This window comes from Panthera pardus, unplaced genomic scaffold, assembly GCF_024362965.1.
Source record: "Panthera pardus isolate Hobbes unplaced genomic scaffold, ASM2436296v1 HiC_scaffold_1, whole genome shotgun sequence".
Classification (NCBI taxonomy): Eukaryota; Metazoa; Chordata; class Mammalia; order Carnivora; family Felidae; genus Panthera; species Panthera pardus.
In genome coordinates, this window is record NW_026526654.1 from 9969598 (window position 1) to 9994492 (window position 24895).

Genomic DNA, 24895 nt, shown 5'->3' on the forward strand with positions numbered 1-24895 from the left:
TGTGGATTCCTTCTAGACTCTTCCTCTGTCTCTCTCCCCAGTCCCCACAGTCTGTGTGCACTGAGCCCCTCGTGTCCTGGACCTCCAGCTCCTTCTGACATCTCTGCCCCTCCCTCAGGCAGCTGTGTGTGCTCCTGCCAGGAGCATCTCAGTAACATCAGGTCACATTAGACCTTCCTGAAAATCTTTCAGCAACCTAATCAAATCCTGAATTCTTAACGTAAGAAACTTTCTGTGTTTGTGTTTTGGGGCCTGATATTTGCCACTGCCAGTGCTTCATCCTGAGCTGTGCTCCCCGGGCCCGGGACTCTTCACTGTGGCAGGATTTTTCGGAGTGGGAGTTCTAGCCACTTAATGGGGTTGTAAGATGAGTTTGGTAAGCCGAGACTAGCGTGTTGTACTAAAGGAGGAAAGGAAGAAAATAGGAAGCATTAAAGTGCAAGTACTGTTTTGTAAAACTTTCATATTTTCTATATGTGTTTATATCCCTGACTGCAGTATAAAGTGTGAGTCTTAATGCATGTCTTGGTCAGCAGAGGTGACAATTCATGTTCCAGCTTGAGTAATGAGTCAGGGGTGTTGCTCTTGAAAAACCCCGCAGCGGCTGCGCAGAGGTAGGGGAGTGCCTTGCTCTGACTCGTGAAGCCTGGGACAGGCTGGCGCTCTCTCTGTTCCTCAACACGTTACTGCCACTCCTCAGTCCCAGATGGTAGCCAGGGAACACTGCATCTCGATGACCTAGTCTCTGCCGGCAGTGTAATTTGGGTGTTTTGCATGTGTCCCCCAGGGAGGAAAGGAGGTGAGCTGGCCTCTGCCGTCCACGCGTACACGAAGACGGGGGACCCGTACGTGAGGTCCCTGGTGCAGCATATTCTCAGCTTAGTGTCACATCCTGTGCTGAGTTTCCTGTACCGCTGGATATACGACGGGGAGCTCGAGGACACGTACCACGAAGTAAGGAGCGCCGTTCGAGTCTCCGGCTACTCTCTTGAGTTTTTCTCCCTGGGAACTGTTTCCTCTCGACTGTAACGCCACCGCACTGCACGAATGCCGTGTGTGTTTTGTGCGGTGCTTTGAAAACCAGTTACCTCTGAGCGACAGAGCCGCCTGGGGTCCGTCGGAGATTATCATCCCAGTTTTAATGGTGGGAAAGTCAGAAGGCCAAATCCCCTGGCCAGGTTTGCGGCAAAGCCAGACCTAGGTGTCCCGTGTTAGTCCTCGTGTGGTGCAGTATCGCACGCTCTGTCACTTTGCAAGGTCACTTACTGAGGCCCTGGCACTTTTAATGGGTGTGTGTGCTGTGTGCCTGTTGGAAGCACAGTTGGTTCTGCCATGAGGCGGCGTGTGTGCTCCTAAAAGCCACTGTGCTGTGCAAGTCACACAGCACAAACCATAGGTCCTCTGACAAAGAGTGGAATGAGGGGCTGCACCCTCAAAACCTCGGGGACATCACATTAGGAAAGGATAGGAACTTCACAGAAGTTGTAGTGCTGTCGACACACGTTCAGTGGTTAAGCCCTCCGTGCATCCTAGATTTTTTTCTTTAAGATTTATTTTTGAGAGAGAGAGTGAGAGCACACGAGCAGGGGAGGGGCAGAGAGAGAGAGACACACAGAATCTAAAGCAGGCTCCAGGCTCCAAGCTGTCGGTACAGAGCCCGACGCGGGGCTCGAACTCACGGACCGCGAGATCATGACCTGAGCCGAAGTCGGACACTTCACTGACTGAGCCCACCAGGTGCCCCAGCCCTCCGTACATTCTAGAGTGAGCACGGCATTTACCCTGCAGACGCCCTGATGTGGGCTTGTGGGTGTGGGGCTCACCTGCAGTGGAGCAGAAGGCTGGGCTCCTGTTTTCACCTAGTTTTTTGTGGATGAACTTGATGTGAACAGTCATGAAATTCGTGTTATGGTCCCATTGTTTCCTCATAGACCAGTTGTGCTGGGACCAGTGGCTTTTTAAACCAGCATGGCGGTAGAGCCGACTGTCGAGAGTGGTTTTGGGGAGTCTCTGGTGCACACGGGCAGCACCTAAGGTGCAGGTGTTGTGTGGGTTGCTCCGTGTGGCCTGTAGCCCCTGCTGTGGCTGCGTTAGAGTCGTCCTTTGTTACTATGTGTAGGAAAGGTGGACATCCACTTTGTGTGTAGTGTCTTGTACCGACGGATGGTCTTTATAGTTGTAAACCTTTTGAATGTCATTGAAAACAACACCCTTTCATGTGTCTCCCTGTGCATACATACGAGTTCCTCTGAGGTCGGTCCTGCGAGGTGGGATGGCTGGCTGTTGGGGAGCGAGCGCAGTCTTTTAGTTTTGATCCTGCCCTTCCCGGCTCTGGAGCGGTCCTGCCAGGCCAACCCGCAGTCGGCCTTCCGTGGGTCCCCCTTCTCCAGCTTGGTCAGTGCTCCTGTCACTCAGTTCTATTGAGGGTTTTTACTCTAATGTGTGAGGTGTGGTGTCTTGGAGGCATTCTACTGCTTCCTAGTGAGGTTGACCAGCTTTTCATGTTTGTTATTTTTATTCTACCAATTGCTGGGCCTGTTCTTTGCCCGCTTTTCTGGTGGATTTGTCTGTCTTTCTAGACTTGAGTCGTGGCGTGGTTTTATACATTTGGATATCTTGTGTCTGTGGTTGCTCTTTTTTTTTTAATATTTATGAGAGACAGACAGAGACAGAGCATGAACCGGGGAGGGGCAGAGAGAGAGAGAGACATAGAATCCAAAGCAGGATCCAGGCTCCGAGCTGTCAGCCCAGAGCCCAACATGCAGCTCGAACTCACGAACCTTGGGATCATGACCTGAGCTGAAAAGAAGAGTCGGAAGCTTAACTGATTGAGCCCCCAGGTGCCTCTGGGTGATACTGACCTTTTAAACAGCTGCTGACCAGTTAACTTGATGAAGCTGATTTTCTTCAGAGTTTGGGACAGGAATTGCAGTTCTGGTCCTATTGTGATATATATAAAATTGTTGTCAAGTAAGACAAAAGTTAAAGCCACAAACTGGTTAATTATCTTTTTAAAATTTAGAACCTAATTTCTAATTTGCAATGCTTTTGACTTTTTTTTTTGGGAATAATTTAGTTTGCAGTTGCTAGCAACTGGGTTTTTAAAGTAGTCCTTAATTACACCACTAATTCACTGTGTGCGTCTGTTTTCAGAATCGTCCCTAAAAGTACCACCAGTTCGTTATTGATTGTCTGACCTGTGTGTGATCTGGGCCTATTTATAATTGTGGGGCCGGAGAATTGGGCCCTGACTTGCAGATTGATTTTCCTCTAGACTGTTTTCTTTTCTATTTTTGGACATTGATTCACTGAGGTAAGGCAAAAAAGCAAACTCTCCAAGACTGGGATAGCTTCACTTTGGGATACTTACTTTGAAGAAGTCTTGTCACCCAGAATATGTGTAAGGCAAACCTTAGGTTTTATGTATTTAAGGATAAGATGCTAAGTAAACACCCTGTCTGTTGAATTCAGTGTTAGGTCATTAGCTCAAACGATCCCTTCAGCTTAATCTCAGATCTTGCCTCATCAATAAAGTTACTCTTTTTTTTTTTTTTTTTTTGTAGGTATCATTAACACATTTTATTTATTTTTTTAATTTTAGTTTTTGAATTTACATCCAAATTAGTTAGTCTGCAGTGCAACAATGATTTCAGGAGTAGATTCCTTAGTGCCCCTCCCCCATTTAGCCCATCCCCCCTCCCACAACCCCTCCAGTAACCCTCGGTTTGTTCTCCATATTTAAGAGTGTCTTATGTTTTGTCCCCCTCCATGTTTTTATATTATTTTTGCTTCCCTTCCCTTATGTTCATCTGTTTGGATCTTAAAGTCCTCATATGAGTGAAGTCATATGATATTTGTCTTTCTCTGACTGACTCATTTCACTTAGCGTAATACCCTCCGGTTCTATCCACATAGTTGCAAATGGCAAGATTTCATTCTTTTTGATTGCCGAGTAATAGTCCATTATATGTATATATACCACTTCTTCTTTATCCATTCATCCATCGATGGACATTTGGGCTCTTTCCATACTTTGGCTATTGTTGATAGTGCGGCTATAAACATGGGGGTGCATGTGTCCCTTTGAAACAGCACACCTATATCCCTTGGATAAATTCCTAATAGTGCAGTTGCTGGGTCGTAGGGTAGTTCTATTTTTAGGTTTTTGAGGAACCTCCATACTGTTTTCCAGAGTGGCTGCACCAGTTTGCATTCCCAGATAAAGTTATCCTTAAATTTTTTTTTTTGTTTTTTTGTATAGTTTCAGACTTCTGGAAGAGTTGACAGAACTATAAAGCACCCTCAGGTACCCTTTCCTCAGATTACTTCGAATACTAACATTGCACTACAGTAAACTTATCTTTTTTAAGGTTTTATATTTACTGATATTCCTACTTGGTGTCTGAGGTTAGAGAAGGCTTCAGGAAGTTCAGGATTTGTAAGTGTTCATTTGCCAGTTACTTTATACCCACATGGTCTTGTTTGCTTCACTAGTTCGGCTGCTGGGATTTCTCAAAAATGTACTGTGACTATAGAGCTAACATGAGTCCTTGACGTAAAGTAGATTCTGCCCTTTGCTGCATGCCTGCTGTTGGGTACTGCCGTGCCAGCAGGCAGCTCATAGAGTCTTACAGGGGCCTTGTTTTAACTCCCTGCCTCGTCGCCTTGTGGTGGGGCTCACCGGCCCAGGTTCTGGGGTCTGATGGCTTAGGTTTGACTGTTGGCTGCAGTTTGGAAAACCTCTGAATCCTGGGCGAGTGCTGTAGTCTCTGTGAGCCTTCCCTTGCACATCTTCTGTGCGTGTGTAATAGCAGCAGCCTCACAGGATTGTGCGCGTGTGTGCAGATGGAGTCAGGCAGGTAGTAAGCGCTCAGTATGTTACTAGGTTAATTGCTGTTAATTTATGTAAGAAGAATGCTGGATATAATTTGAGTGCCCACTGGCCCTGATATGTCTGTGGCCTTTCTCTTAATTGTGGTGTTCTTTGACTTCTCCTTTTTTCGTTGACCCATACATTTATAAATGTTCCTGACTCTGATTAAGTCTCTGACTAAATTTGGGAAGTTCTCTTTAATTTACTCTAAATAATATATTTACCATAAGAATTTGGTAGTTGAGACAATTGCGTTTTGTGTTTGATCCTTACACAATTAAAATTTGGGTATTTTTGTCTCTTCAATTCTAACATTGGTTAATTTCCCCTCAATTGTGTAATGAGTTATAACTTAGTTGTAAAATCATATTTCTTTAAGCGTAAGGTTAACTGTAAGTAGCTACATGTGAGCCTTATGTAACCACTCATTTAAAAGTAGTTTATTAGGGACGCCTGGGTGGCTCAGTCAATTGAGTGTCTGACTCTTGATTTTGGCTAAGGTCACGATCCCAGTGTTGTGGGACTGAGCCCTGCGTCAGGCTCCTCACTGAGCCTGGACCCTGCTTGGGATTCCCTCTCTCTCCCTTTGCTCCTGTCGCCACTCATGCGCTCACTCTCGAAAATAAAAGTAGTTTATTAAATATTTGCATAATGCAAGGAAATGCTACTTTCTTTTTTTTTTAATTTTTTTTGCCCAATGAGTCAAACTGTATGATCTTTTCAATTATATTTGGATTTTATATGCTTTATGTTTTATACATTAAAAAAAGAATTTTTTTTTTAACGTTTATTTATTTTTTGAGAGACAGAGATAGAGCATGAGCGAGGGAGGGGACAGAGAGTGAGGGAGTCACAGATTCTGAAGCAGGCTCCAGGCTCTGAAGTGTCAGCACGGAGCCCAACGCGGGGCTCGAACCCATGGACTGTGAGATCATGACCTGAGCTGAAGTCGGACACTCAACTGACTGAGCCACCCAGGTGCCCCAGGAAATGCTACTTTTTGTAATCAGAGAGAGCACAAAAACCTGGATAAACAGAGATTGTAAAAAGGACCCAAAGTAGCTCTGGAGATGAAAAGTACAGTAACCGAAATGAAACAAATCACTAGTGGGGCTCAACAGCAGATTTGAGCAGGAAAAAGGAAACACGTGCCTTGAGGATAGACCAACTGAGTTATCCCGCCGGAGGAGCAGGAAGAGAAGAGGAGAATGTCAAGGGTCTGAGAGACCCATGGCGCCGGGATGCGCAGGGGGCTCCCCAGACTCCAGTGGGACAGGTCGCCATGTCCACAGGAGCCTTGTGATCGAGTCGTGGGAAGACAGAGTCCTAGGGAAACTCTGCATGGAGAAGGCCCTCGATTAGGTCGGCAGCTGCCCTCTCAGAAACCACGGAGGCCACGAGGCACTAGGATGTACACTCAAAATGCTGGAAGGAAAATCTGCCAGTCAGGAATTCTGTGTCCTGCAAAAACTCCACCTCAAAAATGGTGGAGAAATGAAGCCATTTGCAGATAATAAAACCTGAGACCTCCTAGAAATGCCAACCGTTGACACGGAGTCTCGGAGCAGTAGGAATTTGGAATAGGCCTGTAACTCGTGAAGTGAGTCCATAATCTCAAGCTTTCCAGTAAAGAGCCCAGGACTAGATGGCTTCACTGGTGAATTCTACCAAATATATAAAGTTAGCACTTGTTCTTTTCAAACTCTTCTAGGAAACTGAGGAAAGAATACTTGTTTTTACACATTTTATGAGGCTCATATTATTCTGATCCCAAAGCCAGACAACAACACAAAAAGACTACAGAACAGTATCTTTTATGAATATAGATGTAGAAATCCTCATAAAGCGCTAAAAAATGGATTAGAAGTTAAACGGACTGTACACCATGACCAAGCGAGATTTCTCCCAAGAACGCAGGGGTGGTTACAGCATAAGGAAAGTGATGTAATACACCACACTGTTCAAACGAGGGAAAAACATACAATCATCTCAGGCGATGCAGAAATAGCATTTGATGAAACTCAACACTCTTTCGTGATCAGAACACTCACCGAAGGAATAGAAAGGAGCCTCCTTGCCTGATAAAGGGCGTATATGAAGCGCTAACAGGTAACGTCGCAATGGTGAAAGGGTGTACACTCTGTCCCCAGCTCAGGAACAGACAGCAGGTCCATTTTCCCCATCCTGCTCAGGGTTGCACTGGGAGCTGGAAGCTCTCATCAGGGCAGTTAGACAAGGGAGCAGTTGAAAAACAAAGATACTCAGATTGCAAAGGAGATAAAACTGCTTCTCTTCATAGATGACATAATTTTATACATAGAAAACTAAAGTGTTCACAGTCCAAGTCTAATAAACACGCTTGCCAAATTAGCTGGATACAAGATTAGTACATAAAAATCAGTCCTATTTTTATATACTTGCAATAAACAATCCCAAAATAACATTAACAATTCTAAGTATGACAGTGTCAAAATCAGATACTTAGGGAGAAATTAAACTAAGAAAGTGGAAGAATTGTACTGAAAATCATAAAACTGTTAAGGAAATGAAGGCAGACCTGAATAAACCGATGGCTCCACACGTTCATGGTTTGGAAGACGTGATACTGTGCTTTCAAATTTTTTTTTTTAATGTTTATTCATTTTTGAGAGAAGGGGAGAGAGAGAGAGAGAGAAAGAGAGAGAGAAAGCGGGGGAGGGGCAGAGAGAGCGAGGGAAACACAGAACTGGAACAGGCTCCAGGCTCCGAGCTGTCAGCAACAGAGCCCGATGCAGGGCTCAAATCCACAGACCCATGTGAGATCATGACTTGAGCCGAAGTCGGATACTTAACTGACTGATCCACCCAGGTGCCCCTCTGTGATGTTGTTAAGGTAGCAGCACTACTCCAAATGATCTCACATTGGATGTGATCTCCATCAAAATTCCGTGGCCTCTGTTGCAGAAATGGCAGCACTGGTCCTCAAAGTCACATGGAAGTGCACGGGGCCTGGAAAGCCACATGCTCTTGAAATGAAGAACACAGTGGGAGGACTCACACGTCCCGACGTCACGTTACAGGGCACAGCAATCACAGGTGTGTTTCTGGCATGAGTATGGGCTCAGAGATCCGAGAGCAGGATTGAGAGTCCAGAAATACACGTGCTCATGTTTGTTGAGTGATTTTTCAGCAAGGCTCCAAGACCACTCAGTGAAGGAAGAAAAGTCTTTCCAGCAGGTGGTTCTGGGACGGCTGGATGTCCACACATAAAAGAAAGGATTCGGACCTCACCTGCATACTGTGTATAAAAAGTTACTCAAAGTAGGTCCCACACCTGAAGCTGTGTGTAAATTTCTGCGACTATGGATTAGATATGCCACCAAAAGCATAAATAACAAAAGAAAAACACACAGAATGGGAGAATGTGTTTGCAAATCATATATGCGGTAAGGGTCTAGTATCCAGAACATATAAAGAATTATCACAACTCGGGACCAAAAAGACAAACACTGCAATTGAAAAATAGGCAGGGTACTCAGGTTTTACCAAAGGAAGTCTGCCAATGGCCAGTGAGCACCGGAAAAGAGTCTCAACGTTAGTCATCAGGGAAGTATGAGTGGAAACCACAGGGGGCTGTCATACCACACTCATGGGGATCTCATTGGAGCAGAGCAGAGGCCAGAGCATAACAAGTGCCGGTGGAGACTTGGCCACCTTGGAACCCTGATACAGTGCTGGTGGGGACACGGCGGTGCGGCCACTCAGGGACAGGGCTGGCAGCTTCTTGGAAAGTTACACGCACCCCCAGCGGTTCCAGGTGTGTGCCCAAGAGAGGTGAGGACACACGTTCACGTAGAACTTGTACGTGATTGTCACAGAAACCTCATTCATTATCAGGATGGTCAAGAGGTGGGAGCAGTGCCGGTGTCTGTTACCTAATGGGTGGTCTATCCAAGTGACAGAATAGAATATTCAGCCCCAAGAAGGAGTGAAATTTTGATGCATGCTACAGCATGGATGAATCTTAAAAGCCTTAGGCTGAGAGACATAAGCTAGACACAAAAGCTCACGTGTTGTAGGATTTCATTTATGTGAAATGTGCAGGATAGGCCAAGTCACAGAGGCGGAAAGGTTAGTGCTGTCAGGGGTTGGGGAGAGAGAGGTGGGGAGGTCATTGCCTGATGGGTATGGTGTTCCTGCAAATAAATGCCGAGGGTGTTCTGGAATTTGATGGTGATGGCGGGTGCACAGCCTTGTAGTGGATAACGTTAAAGTGCTGAATTCACGCTCTAAAATGATTAAAATGGTGACTGTATTATGCGAAGGGGTGCCAGCCATGTCTGGCTCCTAAGATTTAACTTTCCTCCCTTGCTGAGCCTTGATTCTGCCTCAGTGCTGGTTGTAAGGAGGTCCTTGATTACCTGTCACCAGGCCTGGCCATTTGCAGTCTCCAGTCCCTTTGGCTGCCCTCTGGGAACCTCGTAAGGAGGTGTGATGTGGACTGTGACTTGGGCATGAGGATGTTTCGGAGGCCCAGTGAAGCCCGAGACCCTGGGGGCCTGTGCTGTGATTCTCTGCAGCCCCAGCCTGACTGGAGTGGGACAGAGATGGAGTGTGTCGGAGGGGCTGAGGTGAGGAGAGGGAGGCGAGAGCAGAGGGCCTTCTTAGTCCACACTAGCTCTCGTCCGTACAGTAGTCTCTCAGGGGGTTTTCTGTGAGGGGGAGGGAAAGCGTAATCGTCAGTCAAGAAGAGTAAATGCGCACCAGAAAAATTCCCTGGTAAAGAAGTGTGTTTATGTAGTGTTTCCAGACTTCCTATTAGATAAGCGATGCGGTAACAGATGTATGTCTTTATTGACACGTTCAGTAAGAAGGGTTAGTGGCCGTTTTGGATCTGTGCACCCACTTGAACAGGTCATGTGAGAATATGTGATTTCTTTTGGTGACAAAGTCACAGGTACTGTGGCTTGTTGTTTGCATTTGTGATGGAAGGAAGAGTTAAATTTCAGATAGAAGTTAGTGCCAATAAAGTGTAATTCCCTTCCCTTCCACGTTTACAGACCCTTCTGCCTTCTGGGCCCGTGGACCCCAGGTCAGGAAACCTCCAGTTAGAACAAAACCTACAAGAAAAGTCGTGACCTGGCCCCAAGAATGTGGACAGGAGCTAGTTTTCTGTAGAGTCAACGTAGGTGTGAGCTTGTACTTGAAGCTCCAGTTCTCCTGCCTCGGGACGGGTGGGGATGCCAGTCAGGGGTGGGATCAGAACTTTCCCTGCTCTTGGCCCTTCTCTCTCTGACCCAGCTGTCCACTGCTCAGTGACTGTCCTGCATTAGGCTCTGACTGATTGCAGGGGGTCCTACTGTCTGTTGATGGCTATTCAGAGCTCGAGTTTGTCCTTCCCGGAAGCTCCTTCCACGTTTTCTGAGGTTTTCCCTGGAAAGGCTTGTCTGTCTCTCCTGCTGCTGGGCAGTGGTCAGTGTCCTGCCTTAGCTACCTCTGGGCTTGGCTGATTTGCAACCCAAGAATGAGTTAGAGGCCCAGGTAGCCTCTGAGCTTGGCTGTCTCTGGTATGGAATCATTCAAGACTGCCTCTGGGCCTACCAGTTGGGATTTTATTGTGAATTGTTCTAAAAAGATAGGACCCTTTGGCCCAACCAGCAGGAACTGTGTTTTGTGTTTTGTGTTCTGTTATGAAATGGAAAGGTAGACAAATGTTGGAGCACTTGAAAAATTTACAGATTTTGTAAGTGATTAAGTACTTTTCAACACTTGGGGGAAGTTTGTAGTTTTATTTGGTTACAAATTAGTACAAATGAAAACATGGGGTTTTCATGTTTCAGTAGTTCCCATGGGTTTTCTGCCCTGAGTGATTGAGGTGAACAAATTATTCCAGTAGTTCAACGTTAATCTACTTTGTTTTTATTTTTTGCCTTTTGGAAAATTCTTTTCAAAGGGTGAGGGACTTCATCTGGGAGCAAACACGGAAGGAAAAGGTAAATGTAAGCTTTCTTGCTTTCAGAATCCGAAAATTTCCAGACTTCACATGTTTACTTAAATGCTGTAAAAACACTCAGGGCTCCTGGGTGGCTCGGTCGGTTGAGTGCCCGACTTTGGCTCAGGTCATGATCTCGCGGTCAGTGAGTTCGAGCTCCACATCAGGCTCTATGCTGACAGCCCAGAGCCTGGAGACTGCTTTGGATTCTGTCTCCTTCTCTCTCTGCCCCTCCCCTGCTCACACTCTGTTCTGTGTCTCAAAAAAATGAGTAAATTTGAAAAAAAAATTTTTTTAAATGCTCTAAAAATGCTCTAAAAATCTATGTCCTTGAACTGGAAGGTCGGTGGAACTGGAGATAATGTGGTGACTGCTGTTGGGAATATCTGTGGGTGCCTTCAGCTCTCTTGTTCTGTTTCTTGTATATTTTTGCTAAGAATTACTGAATTTAAAAGTGTACCATGTAAGATCATGTTAGCATTTTGTCACTTCCAGCCTCACCCCTGACGTGCTGGGATTTTCCTGCCTACCGTGTGCGAGACCTTTCTGGTTCCCTGTGCGGAGCCCGTATGGCTTCCTGGGTGTGGTGGGCCGCAGGGGCGGGGGGTGGAGGGGACCACAGGGGCTTTGGGGGGGGGCGCAGAGGTTCTGGGGGGGCCACAGGGGCTCTGGGGGGCACAGAGGTTCTGGGGGGGCACAGGGGCTCTGGGGGGCTGCCTGCCTATTGCCACTTGGGGTTGGGGTCTTTGTATAATAATGGCTGTTTCTTAGAAGCTACGTTGCTTGCTAAGAAAATTACCCTCTTCATTTCTGTTTTTAGTAGGGAGGCCTTGGCATTTGTCCAACAGTTAATGAGAAATCATGGTACAATTATGTTATATTTTTTTCTCCGTTCTTTCTGTGTTTGACACATGGTGAAAAGTAAAGAACCTTGAGTGGAAAATGCATCAGTGAAATACAAGCAATTATGTTCTGACCTTGGTTTTTTTCCTCTGTAACTATATGTTTTTCAGAGGCTTAATTAAATGCCAGGATGGACCTACTCCTCTCAGTGTTTGCCGGGAGAGTGATTGCACCCTACTCTGCCCTCAGATGAAGTGATGCTTTCCTAATTTCTAAAGATGACTGAATTGTCCGAGCTTTTTATCTTTTAAATTAAATCGTCTTACATACTGATACAAAGCCGGCTGCACTCCATCTGTCAGGACGAATTAGTGCGTTGTTTGTGGGACTAGCTCTTCCGTTTAAGTGAATAACTGGTAACAGCAGAATTTACACCAGCCCCTCTCTGCTGAGTGGGGGGCTATGGGGCGGTCCTAGCGCGGTGATTGGGCGACCTTTTGCATGACTCCTGGTGGGCTCGTGACAGTTTTCAAGTTTCTGTTGGGTGATTTAAGTATCTCAACGTGATAATCGCTTCAGGATTGTGGGACCTGTTATCCCTCAAAGCAGTCATTAGTTATGTGTTTAAAATTGGGTGATAGAAATCAAATCTAAAAATACAAAGATCAGTAAATACTAGTTTGTACGTAAAGATAAGAAACTTGGTCTCATCCACATGGTTATAAACATGTTGGCATTTATTCAGGTCCCTCCTTATATATGGCTGTCATCTAGCCCTGACTTAAGAGGGATGGAATAAGGCCTTAGCATCATTAAGAATTTTGTTCTCTTAAATATTTACCCTCAGGAGTAGATTTCTGTGAACAGAAAACAAATCTTTTTTTGTTGGTTGCTATGAGAAGGTGATGTTACTGCACAGTTTTCTTTGCTGGTATCATATGTTCTCTCATTGGTCTTAATTACTCAATTCTTTTGAATGATATTTTTTCTGATTTAAAAATGTTTGAATAATTAAAAAATTTTGAGCATATAAACAGAGGAGAAAATTTATTAGTAATCCTGTCATGAACAGATAACCTGCCAATATTTTTGTGTATATTTTTTATAGTATATTCTTGTGTATTTTTCAATGTGTCTATCAGATATGGTACATGCGTAGTATTTTGTAAACTTTTACTTTTGTTTTAATTTGAAATAATTAAATTTCAACCTTCATTCACTGTATTTCTAAAACACACTACTTTGCATTCCTGCTTCACCAATACAGTGGGGGTTATTTAGTAATGAAAATTTTGTGCTGTTAAATTTTATTCTTCTCTACCCAGGGCTTCATAAAGCATGATCTCTGAAACTCCTGAATAGCACATAATAGTGTTATTTTGTGGAAAGAAGATCTGTACTTTTCATCAAATTCCCAGAAGAGTTTGTAATAATTAAGAATGAACTTTATTTTTAATGACTACCTGATACTATTTTATACTTTGTTATACATTCTCTTATCTTTGGGAGTGTATTCAGGGGCGCCTGTGGCTCAGTTGGTTAAGCATCCGACTTCGGCTCAGGTCATGATCTCGCGGTCCGTGAGTTTGAGCCCTGCGTCGGGCTTGTGCCGACAGCTTGGCGCCTGGAGCCTGCTTCGGATTCTGTCTCCCTCTGTCTCTGTTCATCCCCATTCTCGTGCATGTGCTCGATTGCTCTCGCTGTCTCTCTCTCTCAAAAATAAACTTAAAAAAATTTTTTTTTGAAGTGTATTGGGAGTATGGTGTGCCCTGACCAAAAGTACCTTATTCCAGTAATGCAACGATGGTATTTTATTTGCATTTTTTCATCTATGTTTACAAATGGAATTAGCCTATAGTTTCTAATTTTGGTATTATTTTTGTCAGGTTTTGCTAGTTTTATACTAGATCCATAAAATAAATGTTCTGTATATTTTTCTGTGGTCTAGAGTAACGTAGAATGATACCTTTTTTTTTTAAGTTTTTATTTTGAGAGAGAGAGCGAGAGAGAGCACACGCGTGTGTGAGTGGAGAAGGTGCAGAGAGAGAGAGGAAGAGAGAGAGAATCCCAAGCAGGCTCCATGTTCTCAGTGGGGCTCGAACTCACTAACTGACTCGATTTCAATTGAGAGTCAGACGCTGAACCAACTGAGCCATCCAGGCACCCCAAGAATGATATCTTATTTTAAAGTTGAGTAGGTTCTGTGCCATAGCGATAGCATTTTACATTTCTCATTTCAAGTTTTCTCTTTCTCTCTTTGTTTTTTATGTTTTGCCTGGAAACCATCAACTTTGCATTGGCATATAATTACGGAAAATATTTTTAAAATTCTTTAAATCTATTTTGTTTCTGTGGACACACTTTCCTTAGTCTGGGTTGTGCATTGTTCACCTGTTGGTGATTTAGAACTTGTGTAAGAATCACTAGAGAAGTGTGTTACGACTTAAGTGGATCTTACGGTTCCACGGGGGAGCCAGGTTGTCACGTTTAACGTGGCCAGTGCTGCGTCTCAAACCGTCCGGCTTCCGTGTTAAGATACTACTAAGTACTGAGGGCCATTTCTCTCCTCCCTGGAGGAGTGGCTGATTCTAGGTCTAGAGGAGAAAGGAGTAAGATGAGCCTGGCACATCTTCCACACCAGAAGCAAGGAAGACACCTCAGGTCGAGTCTACAGGACTCAGCAGCCAGCTTGAAGGGGCTCCCATCATCCCAGAATGGAAAACATGGTGGAGTGCCAGTGAGGGTGATAACTCTAATGGACTGAAACATAGATGCACTTAAGTCCATGTTCATGATGATAAAACACAAAGCCACTGGTCACCGTTGGAGGTTGGGAAGTAAAGATGTTACCACATACCTCGTCCATCTCTTGACCTAGTCGCCTTTCCCCTTTTCTGATCTATCGATACAATTATCATGACAGCTTCTGATGAGGCATTTTAGCTCAGAGAAAAGGATAGCATATTAAATAAAAGGTGCTAGCTCAGCCAGTAGAGGGAGGATGCTCCAGAAGGAAACACTAGCCCCGACATCATATCCAAGGTAAATTCTAGACGGATGAAAAAATGTAAGTAATAAAAGTAACATGTCAGGAATAGTAAGAGAAAATTGTCCGTAATCTAGGAGCGGGAAGATCGTAGGAAGACAAGAAAGTCTTCTTCCATAAAGGAAGACATCCACCTACACAACAGAAGTGGAACAAAGCGAAAACATGGAACATACTGTAAACGGTGCCAAATGGTTAACTTGGAGAAAGTAAATTAGTAATACTTCATCCACAGATGGTCATTTTCCCTAATATAACAGAATTTTCATATGTTGATGAGAAAAGGACAGCGTCAGTAGACAGTTGAGGAGATGAAAAGACAGTTTACGGGAGAATAAAAGCAAACGGCCATCAGCATCACGGAAACAGGCCCCACTTCCTGTGTCAGGATGGTAACAGTACAGGTGGCCACAGCTTCACCAGCTGACTAGCACAGTCTAACACAAGTGAGGATGCAGAACAGGGGCCATCCTCCTTGTTGGAGTGTCCGTGGACGTGCCTGTTTGGTTGGGAAGGGGAGTCTGACATGTCTCTAAAAATTAAAAATTGCTTTGACTTGGCAGTTCTACTAGAAATTGAGTTTATAGAGATAAAAGCCCAAACGTATTTAGGACATAGAGCTGAGGGGCACCTGGGGACTTGGTCAGTTAAGCATCCAGCTTCAGCTCAGGTCATGATCTTGCAGTGTGTGGGTTCAAGCCCTGCGTTGGGCTCTATCCTGTCAGTACAGAGCCTGCTTGGGATTCTTTGTCTCCCCTTCTCTCTCTGCCCCTCCCCCATCCCATGCTCTGTCTCTTTCTCAAAAATAAATAAACTTTAAAAAATTCAAAAAAAAACCTTAAAGGACATGGGACTGAAACATGAGAGTGGCCTCGTGCCCTTTCTCACATCAGGGTCAGGTTGGGCAGTGGGATCAGCAAAAGTGAGGAGCACAGTGGACAGGGGAGAAGCTTCTGTGCAGGGTGGTTCTTGGGAAGGCACTTCCTGCAGTGCTGCCAGGCAGGCAGGTGCTGGCCACCCACACGCCCAGGTCAGCCTGCAGCCAGCAGTCCGTGAGCAGGGTCCATTAGCTCTGGCACCTCTGTGTTCTAGACCGGGGGCTCCGCAGGGGAGAACCTGCAGAGGGCTGCACGTGGGCAGGAGGGGACAGCTGAGCACAGGGACCGCCGCACCACACCTCTGGACACCCGCAGGTTTTCACTATGGTAGATGAGGCAGCCCTCCCAGCCAGAGCACAGCAGAGGCTACAGCAGAGGTGATGATTGTGATCAGAGTGAAGATCATGAATCCTCGAGAAAAGGCCTGCATTGTTAGACTCGGTTTAAAAAGTCTGGGACGTCTGTGATTCCATTTACAGAGGGATGTATCCAAAATGCTTTTTTTTTTTTTTTAATATGGAATTTATTGTCAAATTGGTTTCCATACAACACCCAGTGCTCAAAATGCTTTTGAAGACGGTTTTACTCTGAAGGTAAGTCTCCCGTCTCTGGAGAGCTTTCCTTCAGGGTGACTTCCTCGGTGTGGCTGTCAGCGAGCGGTTTGCTGTAAGCGTCATCTTCTGACCTGGCCGTGCCTCTGCTTTCAGTTTTTCGTAGCCTCGGATCCAGCCGTCAAGACGGACCGGCTGTGGCAGGACAAGTACACTCTACGGAGATCGATGATCCCCTCCTTTATTACGATGGACCAGTCCAGGAAGGTGAGGCCGGGGGGTACTGGGGCTCTGCTGTCATAATTCTGCATGTGGGCAGCAGGTGACAAAACTCTTCTATCGCATCTTAGGATCAGAAGTATGTATTGATTGAATACACTGATTAATGTGTGTTTGTTAATAAGTCTTCTCAGTTCCTACAGTTCCCTTGATGCTATCCCAGATGTCCTTGCTACTTAATTAAAAAACAATTAAAAAAATTTTTTTTAAGTTTATTTGTTTTGAAACGACAGACACAGCATGAGCGGGGGAGGTGGGGAGAGAGAGAGAGAGAGAGAAAGAGAGTCCTAATCAGTGCAGAGCCCGACATGGGGTTCGAACTCATGAAACCATGAGGTCGTGACCTGGGCCAAAAGCTTAACCAGCTGAGCCACCCAGGTGCCCCTCCATTACTTAATTTTTAATTAATAGTAGATTTGTTGCTTATGAATATTTATAGTAGTTGAATGATTAATCATTTTTACATCATGGTAACTGGAGGATATTTTTCCTTTTTAGGTCCTTTTGATCGGAAAATCAATAAATTTCCTGCACCAGGTTTGTCATGACCAGACACCCACTACAAAGATGATAGCTGTGACCAAGTCTGCCGACTCCCCCCAGGATGGTACGGTGGCGGTGGTGGCGGTGGTGGTGGTGGTGGTGGGGGTGCGATAGAGCTGTCGCTTGAAGTGTTTTCCGTCCGGTAGGACTGACAGTTTCTGAATTGTCATCTGAAATACCTTCACACTTAGTGTGATGTGTGTAAAACATTACTATGTAAAGTTTGAATTTCTCTTTTTACGTGGAGTTCACCAGTAAGTACTGGATTAGGTGGAGCTGTTTTACTCTCTTAGAATTTGTATTACTTTAAAAAGAAAACGATCTAGCGACAGTTATGCCAAAATCAGAAAATAAAGGAAAAATGTTTCTACTGGTGGCCACATGTAACACAAAGAGGCTTATTCAGAAGTTAGCAGGGGAAGTGCTGGGTGAAATGACTGCCTGTGTGAGATGTCCTATGGTCCCCTTGTTCGCTGCTGCCCTCGCTTCCATTTTTCCCATCTGCTGCCCACCCCACCGAAGTAATTCCACAGTGTTTTGTGTGCGGCCGACTTGATGTGTGCAGCTTTCCCTCCTGGCTGTTTGCTGTTCATGTTGTCGTTCTGACTCCGTTCGCGGTGTCAGCTACAGGCGACATGACATGACTTACTCTTCATGAGAATGACTGTGCCTTTCGTGAACTTAAACTCTAGGTATGAAGATGAAAATGTACAAGGAAATGAAATACTAAATAATCAAACATAGAGAGTGGTAAACGAGTATAGATAACATGCTGTAAATATGTGATACCGTGGAGTTAGCCACAGGCACTGCGCTCCATGGTCGTCCCGGCAACTCTAGCTTGCAGAACCCAGACTTTGTACCCTTTCACTGCTTTCTCCTCCCCTCCGGCCCTGCAACCACCAGTCTACTCCCTGCTTCTCTGACTTTGACTACTTTAGAGTCCACACATAAGTGATACCGTACGGTATCTGTGTCTGCCTTCTTTCACTTAGCGTAACCCTCCCAGGTCCGCCCATGTTGCCACAATAGCAGAATAACCTTTCTCCCGGTAAATGATAGCCCACTGTGTGTGCACACCACCTCTCGACCGTTCAGTCGTCGACGGACACTCGGGCTGCTCCCGTATCTTGTGTATCATAAATAACGTGCGGTGAGCGTGGGGGTGCGGGTATCTTTTTGAATTAGTGTTTGCATTTTCTTTGCGGAAATACCAAGTACAGTTGCTTGATCATATGGTGGTTCTGCTTCTAACTTTTTGAGGAGCCTCCACACTGATTTCCACAGTGGCTGCACCAGTTTGCATTCCCACCAGCAGTGCACGAGGGTCCCTTTTCTTCGCATCCTCGCCAACGTGTGTCATTTCTTGTGTTTCACCCTGAGGCCAGCAGTTCCCAGAGCTTGCTCACTGTGGGCACCTTCTTGTTCATTCTTGAGACCGTGCGGGCAGTTCAACACTGACCCTCCCTGTGCTGCCTTCTTCACCTCAGTGTCTCCGTGAGGTGTTGAGTTAGTTGTGTTGTTGAAAGTGACTTGACCTTCAGGTCTAGGACAGGACGGACTGTTGTTGGGGCCTCTCATAGGTCAGAGCTCGGGCGTCCACTGTGCGTCCAGCAGATGGCGGCCTTTTTGGTTTCTTGGGTTTCTTGGGTTTCTTGGGCTTGGGCTCATTCGCCTTCCTGCGCACCCAGCCCATTGGGTCTGTTGCCAGGGCCGTTTGTGGGTGTAGGCGGTGACATTTGTGCGTGGAGCTGGTAGTTTTATCTTTATTGAAATACAAGTTATGTACGTATATGCTCTCGTTTTGTTCCCTACAGCTGCAGATTTGTTCACAGATTTGGAGAATGCGTTTCGGGGGAAAATTGATGCTGCTTACTTTGAGACCAGCAAGTACCTGTTGGACGTTCTTAACAAAAAGTACAGCTTGCTGGACCACATGCAGGCTGTGAGGCGCTACCTGCTCCTTGGCCAAGGGGACTTCATCAGGCACTTAATGGACTTGCTCAAGTAAGAACACTCTTTGGATCTTTTAAATACACAGTAGATTGCAACATGAGGAGTCTTAACAGTTCTTGTTTTAAAGAATAAATGCCATTAGGGGAAATTGGCTGAGTTCTTAGAGAACATATCGGTAAGATGAAATCTGAAATTTTTTTGGAAAATTTTTTGATGAAACCAAGATTGTCACATTGAAGTCTGTTTGTTTTCTCATATTCTGTACCTTTCTCACAAGCCTGTGGGCCTTGTGGACACCCTGGCACTGACAGTCCCATGTCCGAGGTGTGTGCAGTGTGATCACACTTAGTGCCAGTTTCAAACAAGTTCAAAAATTGTGTATTTCAAACAACTTTTTCCATATTATGAATTTTAAATTGTTCCTTGGGGGAAAAAAAACCTATAAAACAAAATTACTACTCTTTTCATTTTGTTCTGTGACATTTTTCATGGCACCTTTTGTCCCAGAATTAGATGTGGGTCCCTCCCTGGCCTCTGTGGAGACTCTTCCAGCCCCTCAGCAGGGTGTCTGTCCGGGCTCTAGACACACCGACCTCGGGTGCAGCCAGGCTCCTAGCCAGAGCGCGGGTGATGTCCACTCAGGCACTGAGAAATAGAGATTGGCACTTTTTGATGTTCCCTTTGGAACACTTGAAAGAGTGTGTGGCCTTCCAGTCTTACCTGTGTGATCAAGGGGTGGTTTTGGTGGCCTGGTCCTGAGATGTCACTGTGCCTTGGAGTTGCCGAGGGAGCTGGCTGAGGTGAACCCTGGGCCTGCCCACAGAGGGGCTTGGTCCCTCGGGGGTGGGGCCAGGAACGTGCGTTTCTAATGAGGCCCCTGGTCCAGACACAGGCCCCTGTGGTCCCTCCTCTGCCCCAGAGCCCATCTTCCGCATGAAAGGGCACACATAGCTGTCAGTGACCTTCTACGTGCTTGTGCTGGGTGGGTGACTGTGTCGTCAGCTTGAGAAGGGGTTGGTGAATTGTGAACTGAGCACACGTACTTGTGGAAGTGTCCCGTCTGGACCCTGAGCAGGGAAGGGGCCTCTGGTGAGCTCAGTCCTGGTCTCCAGCCTAGCGCCTGCCGGAAGCATGGGCGGGCAGGAGTGTTTGGAGGGGAGATGCCATTGGCCTAAATGGGGGTTCCCGTGAGCATGTGGGGGGAGCTGGCCCAGGGTGCAGCTGTGCAGGTCAAGGTGGGCAAGGCAGCTCTCGCGGTTTACAGGTGAGGCCAAACGCAGGGGTGCCTGTCATGCTACGGACCAGGTTGTGTGGCTGATTTAACGTGTTTGCCTTATGCGCGGTTTTGATATTTAGAGCATCTCGTAATCAGAAGATTTGTTTCTTGAAGACATGTTTGAAGTTTGTGGCTTTAAAGTGGGGGATGTCCCTGGTCTCCAGCTAGCCTCAGACTTCTCTGAGTGATGATGTCATGGTCCCTCTTCATCGGTCTCTGCCCCACGTTTTGCTGCCACGAAGACCTGGAGCCGCACAGCTTATGTGCACGCCTGGGGGTGATGGGCAGGCTTTTCCCCCAGTGTATTGAGCAATAGTTGACCTAGATCACTGTGTGAGTGTAAGGTGTACAGCACAATGGCTTGATTCCATGTGTTGTGAAATGGTGACCACAGCAGGTTCAGCTAGCATCCATTTTCTCACATAGACACAAAGAAAAGAAAAAAAGGAAAGAAACCCCTTTTCTCCTTTTGATGGGAACTCCTAGGATTTGCTCTTGTACCGACTGGTCCTGTGTGTCACACGGGGTGTTGGCTGTGGCCCTCAGGTGGTGCACTCCAACCTAGTGCTCACACACAGCGGCTTGTTTGCACTGGGTGGCCCCTTTCCTGCACTTCCCCTCGCCGTCAGGCTGTGTTGGTAACCTGGCCGGTTCTTGCCCGGTAACGTTAGCTTTCTGTTTAGCAACCTGGACATGAGTAACCCCAGAGAAGTGTTTGCTGATAACGCGGCAATTTTTAGCTTCTAGAATCATGACGTCTGTGTATCTAGTTGTTTTGATTTAACAAAGACCTCTCTACCCATTGGGTCTGTGCAGAAAATTCCAGTAGTTCCTGTTTCTGTAGGCCAGACTTAAGTTGAAAACTTGATTTGTTAATGTGTATGGCATATGTTAAGTATTTTCAATTTAAGCAGAATCAAAATTAATTTTTTTGAGATTTAAAGAAATGTTTTATTCCCCAAAAGACTTGGTGAAATCCTGTTTACAGTTAGTTTTGTGAAACTTTTGTTTCTATGTTGTAGTGGTTTGTCTTTTTAGTTTTTATAATTTCAACTCTTTCTACAATTTTAAGTTTTTGCAAAGCTCTTTAAGAATTCAAGTAACATCTTTTATTTTTACAAAATCTGTTAAGACCAGAACTTGTCCGTCCAGCTACGACTTTGTATCAACACAACTTGACTGGAATTCTTGAAACTGCCGTCAGAGCCACCAACGCCCAGTTTGACAGCCCTGAGATCCTCAAGAGACTGGATGTGAGGCTGCTGGAGGTACTGTGGCCCTGGTTCTGCTCAGGCCGTGAGCTCCCCGGGCCAGCACTCTCGCCAGCGTTCTGGTGTGTGGTGTGTGGTGTGCATCTTGTCTAGCCTGCCGGGTGGGAGTCGTTGCCGGAAGGCTGGCTGGCCTGAGCCTGCACTGTGCTGCTCGTTGGTCTTCAACAAGGGCTACATCTCTAAATTGCACTGGGCTTCTCCGTCTGCTCCCTGTGCAAAGTCCCCACAGGGCCGCAGACGGAGAACACGCAGCGCTCAGCCCGGCGCTCGGTAGCACGTTGTGGAGTGAATCTTGTCTCCTGTTAATGGTAATGTTGCAGGAGGCACAGGGATGGCACGTAACAGTAATATTCATCAAAAATAGATGTATTTAGTTTCAGTTTGATAGACGGTGAGTTTTCTTAGGGGAATGAGTGTCAGAAACATCACACACTGTTTGCTTAGCTATGATGAAGGACCATTAGTAGGGCTTGTTGGCTTTTTTAAAATGTTGACTCTTGTTGTTTTTTTTTTAATGTTTATTCATTTTTCAGAGAGAGAATCAGAGCACGAGTGAGGGAGGGGCAGAGAGAGAGGGAGACACAGAATCTGAACAGACTCCAGGCTCCGAGCTGTCAGCACAGAGCCCGACGAGGGGCTCGAACCCACGAACCGTGAGATCATGACCTGAGCCAAAGTCAGATGCTTAACCAACTGAGCCACCTAGGCACCCCTAAATGTTGACTTATAAGGGATTCAGGACATCTGAGGCAGTGAGTTCTTGTCATAAACTGGTGACGAATTTTAGACTGATTTTATGGTATTTATTCAGAATACATTATAAGAGCACCTGGGTGGCTCAGTCTGTTAAGCGACCAACTCTTAATCTCAGCTCATGTCACGATCTCACAGTTTGTGGGTTTGAGCCCTGCATCAGGCTCTGTGCTGACAGCTCAGAGCCTGGGGCCTGCTTCGGATTCTGTGTCTCCCTCTCTGTCTGTCTGCCCCTTCCCCACTCATGCTTTGTCTCTCTGTCAAAAATAAACATTTAAAAAAAAATCTTTAAAGAAATAAAAATAAAATAAATAAACATTGAATAAAACCCCACAACACACCATTCATTTCACAGTATCCTTAGAGCATCTCCTCTGTGCCCATGGTTTAAATGCCGAGGGTACAGGGGTTGACAAACAGATCTCTGCTGTCCTATAGCTAACGCTCACAAGTATTGAATGCTTTTCAAAAATTGGGCTTTATTTTACTGCCTTTTCTTTGATGAGAGATTCTTTGGCACTAAGTGCAGCACTGGTGGGAAGGCCTGCAGTGTTTGTTTCTGTCCCCAGGTCTCTCCAGGTGACACCGGGTGGGACGTTTTCAGCCTGGACTACCATGTCGATGGGCCAATTGCCACGGTAAGGCCATGCTGGGCTTTTTTATGGTTGCTGCAGCCCTTCAGCTTGCTGTTTTGTTGTTTCAGAATGAGCTCTCTTCTCTCAGAGCTTCTACTGAAGGCCATCACTTGACCTCTGGTCAGACCCACTGAAGGAATACCTAAGCCACAATTCTGTGTGGCTTAGATAATCATTAACAAGTGCTGAAATGCTCTAGTATTTTATGAATTCCTACAAATACCCTTTGCTCCGTGATAGGGTTCAGCAGTCATGTAGTAAATGGAGTGCTCATTGGACCCCATAATCCTTAGACCACAGTAGCGAATTCAGAACAGACGGAGAGAGACTAGGACGTGCATTGTAGAGGTCACACTTACGCTACTTAGATGAAGTCTGACCTTCAGTGTTCCCTGGGACCCAAGGAGCAGCCCATGCTGCTGCTGTCCTTGGTGCTGGTGCTGCTGTCCATGGTGCTGGTGCTGCTTGGAGCAAAGTACCGGTTCCTCCCGGAGTTCCCAGACTGAGAGGCTGGCTCCTCTGCGTGCTGTCTGCGGCCCAAATGCCCTGCCTTAAGTGCCCACTTTCTCTTCAGCTTGGAGTCAGTTCTCCTTGACCAGGACGATTCTTTGGAGTGATGTCAGTCGTTTGATATCTGAAATACTGAAGGAGAACATGCGTTTCTTTTAGTTATTGGGAAAAATATTTTGTTAAGAAGTAATGTAGTTTGGCTGTGAAAATCCTCCTTGACGGTCCTTGCAGAGTGTGACTCCATGGCCGTTCCCACATCTCCAGGTGTAAGTCACAGCCCTGCCAGGGTGCACCAGCGCGGCTGCCTCGCACTTTGGGGCAGCAGCCGTACCTGGGACATGTGGCTCTTGTGTCTGCTGTGAGCCGGAAGCTCCTGGTGCGCGTGTTTCACACATATTCCTAGTGTTTAAGCTGTACCAGATCAGAGCTACTGTATTTTAAATGCATAACTGCTCTTAAATTTGATTTTTTGTCATATTCAAATTAGTTTTTTCTTCTTTGACTTATATCCTAGTTTCCAGTATTTACTTGTTAAAATATCCTGTTGTGTACATTATTATTTAAATCAGAAACTTTTGTATTGTCTGCTTTGTTAATACTGACTACGTTCATATCATTTTGCCACAGATGCCAGAGTAGAGGCCCTTGTGTTTGTTATTTCCTAGAACGTGAGTGCCTCGAATGTTAGACAAATTGAACGTACTCATACATGCAGTTAATTATTTCACAATAGTGTAGACTCACGAAGCATACAAAGTTAAACATTGCACACCTTGTATATAAACAATTGGTTATGCAGTATATTTTTTAAATTTTAGCTTTTTGTAAGCTCTAATCGAGAGGGTCAAGAGACATTTATATCCTAGATCTATTTAAAAAACAACTTTGGGGTGGATCTCTGTCTATGGCTAACAAGTGTTAACTTACCTGCCAATTCCAGCAGGTGGAGGGTGTGCCTGGGAGGCTGCACTGGGTGGGCGCAGGGCCCTGTGACTGCCGCAGGATGTGGGGGATGGGGTCTTGCACGTCTGGTTTTGCTATTCCAGTTCTGGGGTTTGCTGATGTCCCAGGTTGTTATATTTTTAGCTAAATGGAATCTTTTATTTAAAAATACACTTCCAGAGTCGAATTTTGGAAGAAAATGGATTTTCTGCTTCTTCCCTATTAAATTTACAGTATTATCTCCATTCCCTTTCTATTCTCGTTAATTGAGATTGCCAGTTTTGTGTATAATTTAATTATAATGAGTACATATATTAGTCACATAATTTCATCTTATATAATATAGTATAATTTTAGCTTCTTGTAAATTCTGTGAAGGAGGATGTGGAGAGGTTATCTGTGATCTTCTCACTGGGATCTTGGGCAGGATAAAATCCATTGACTTGGTCTCCAGGGTGTTAGGTGAGATGCTTATTTTGTATTTATTACGTATGCTTATATCGTATCAGAAGCTTATTTCGTATTCTGCTAAACTTCCTGGTGCACAGACAGTGAACCAAAAGACGAT

General features: G+C 45.5%; 1 protein-coding gene across 8 annotated transcripts in view; it reads left to right on the top strand.

Annotated features, from left to right (window-relative positions):
* Window positions 1-24895, top strand: part of TUBGCP3 (tubulin gamma complex associated protein 3) — a 75128-nt gene that overhangs the window by 26453 nt on the left and 23780 nt on the right. For 7 of the 8 annotated variants that reach the window (XM_053909709.1, XM_053909777.1, XM_053909746.1 and 4 more), the window contains 6 exons: window positions 788-954; window positions 16319-16429; window positions 16940-17048; window positions 18802-18991; window positions 21349-21484; window positions 22810-22878. In XM_053909709.1, the coding sequence (XP_053765684.1) occupies window positions 788-954; window positions 16319-16429; window positions 16940-17048; window positions 18802-18991; window positions 21349-21484; window positions 22810-22878 (782 nt within the window). The remainder of the gene's footprint in view (window positions 1-787; window positions 955-16318; window positions 16430-16939; window positions 17049-18801; window positions 18992-21348; window positions 21485-22809; window positions 22879-24895) is intronic. The other variant, XM_053909725.1, reaches the window with a different exon arrangement.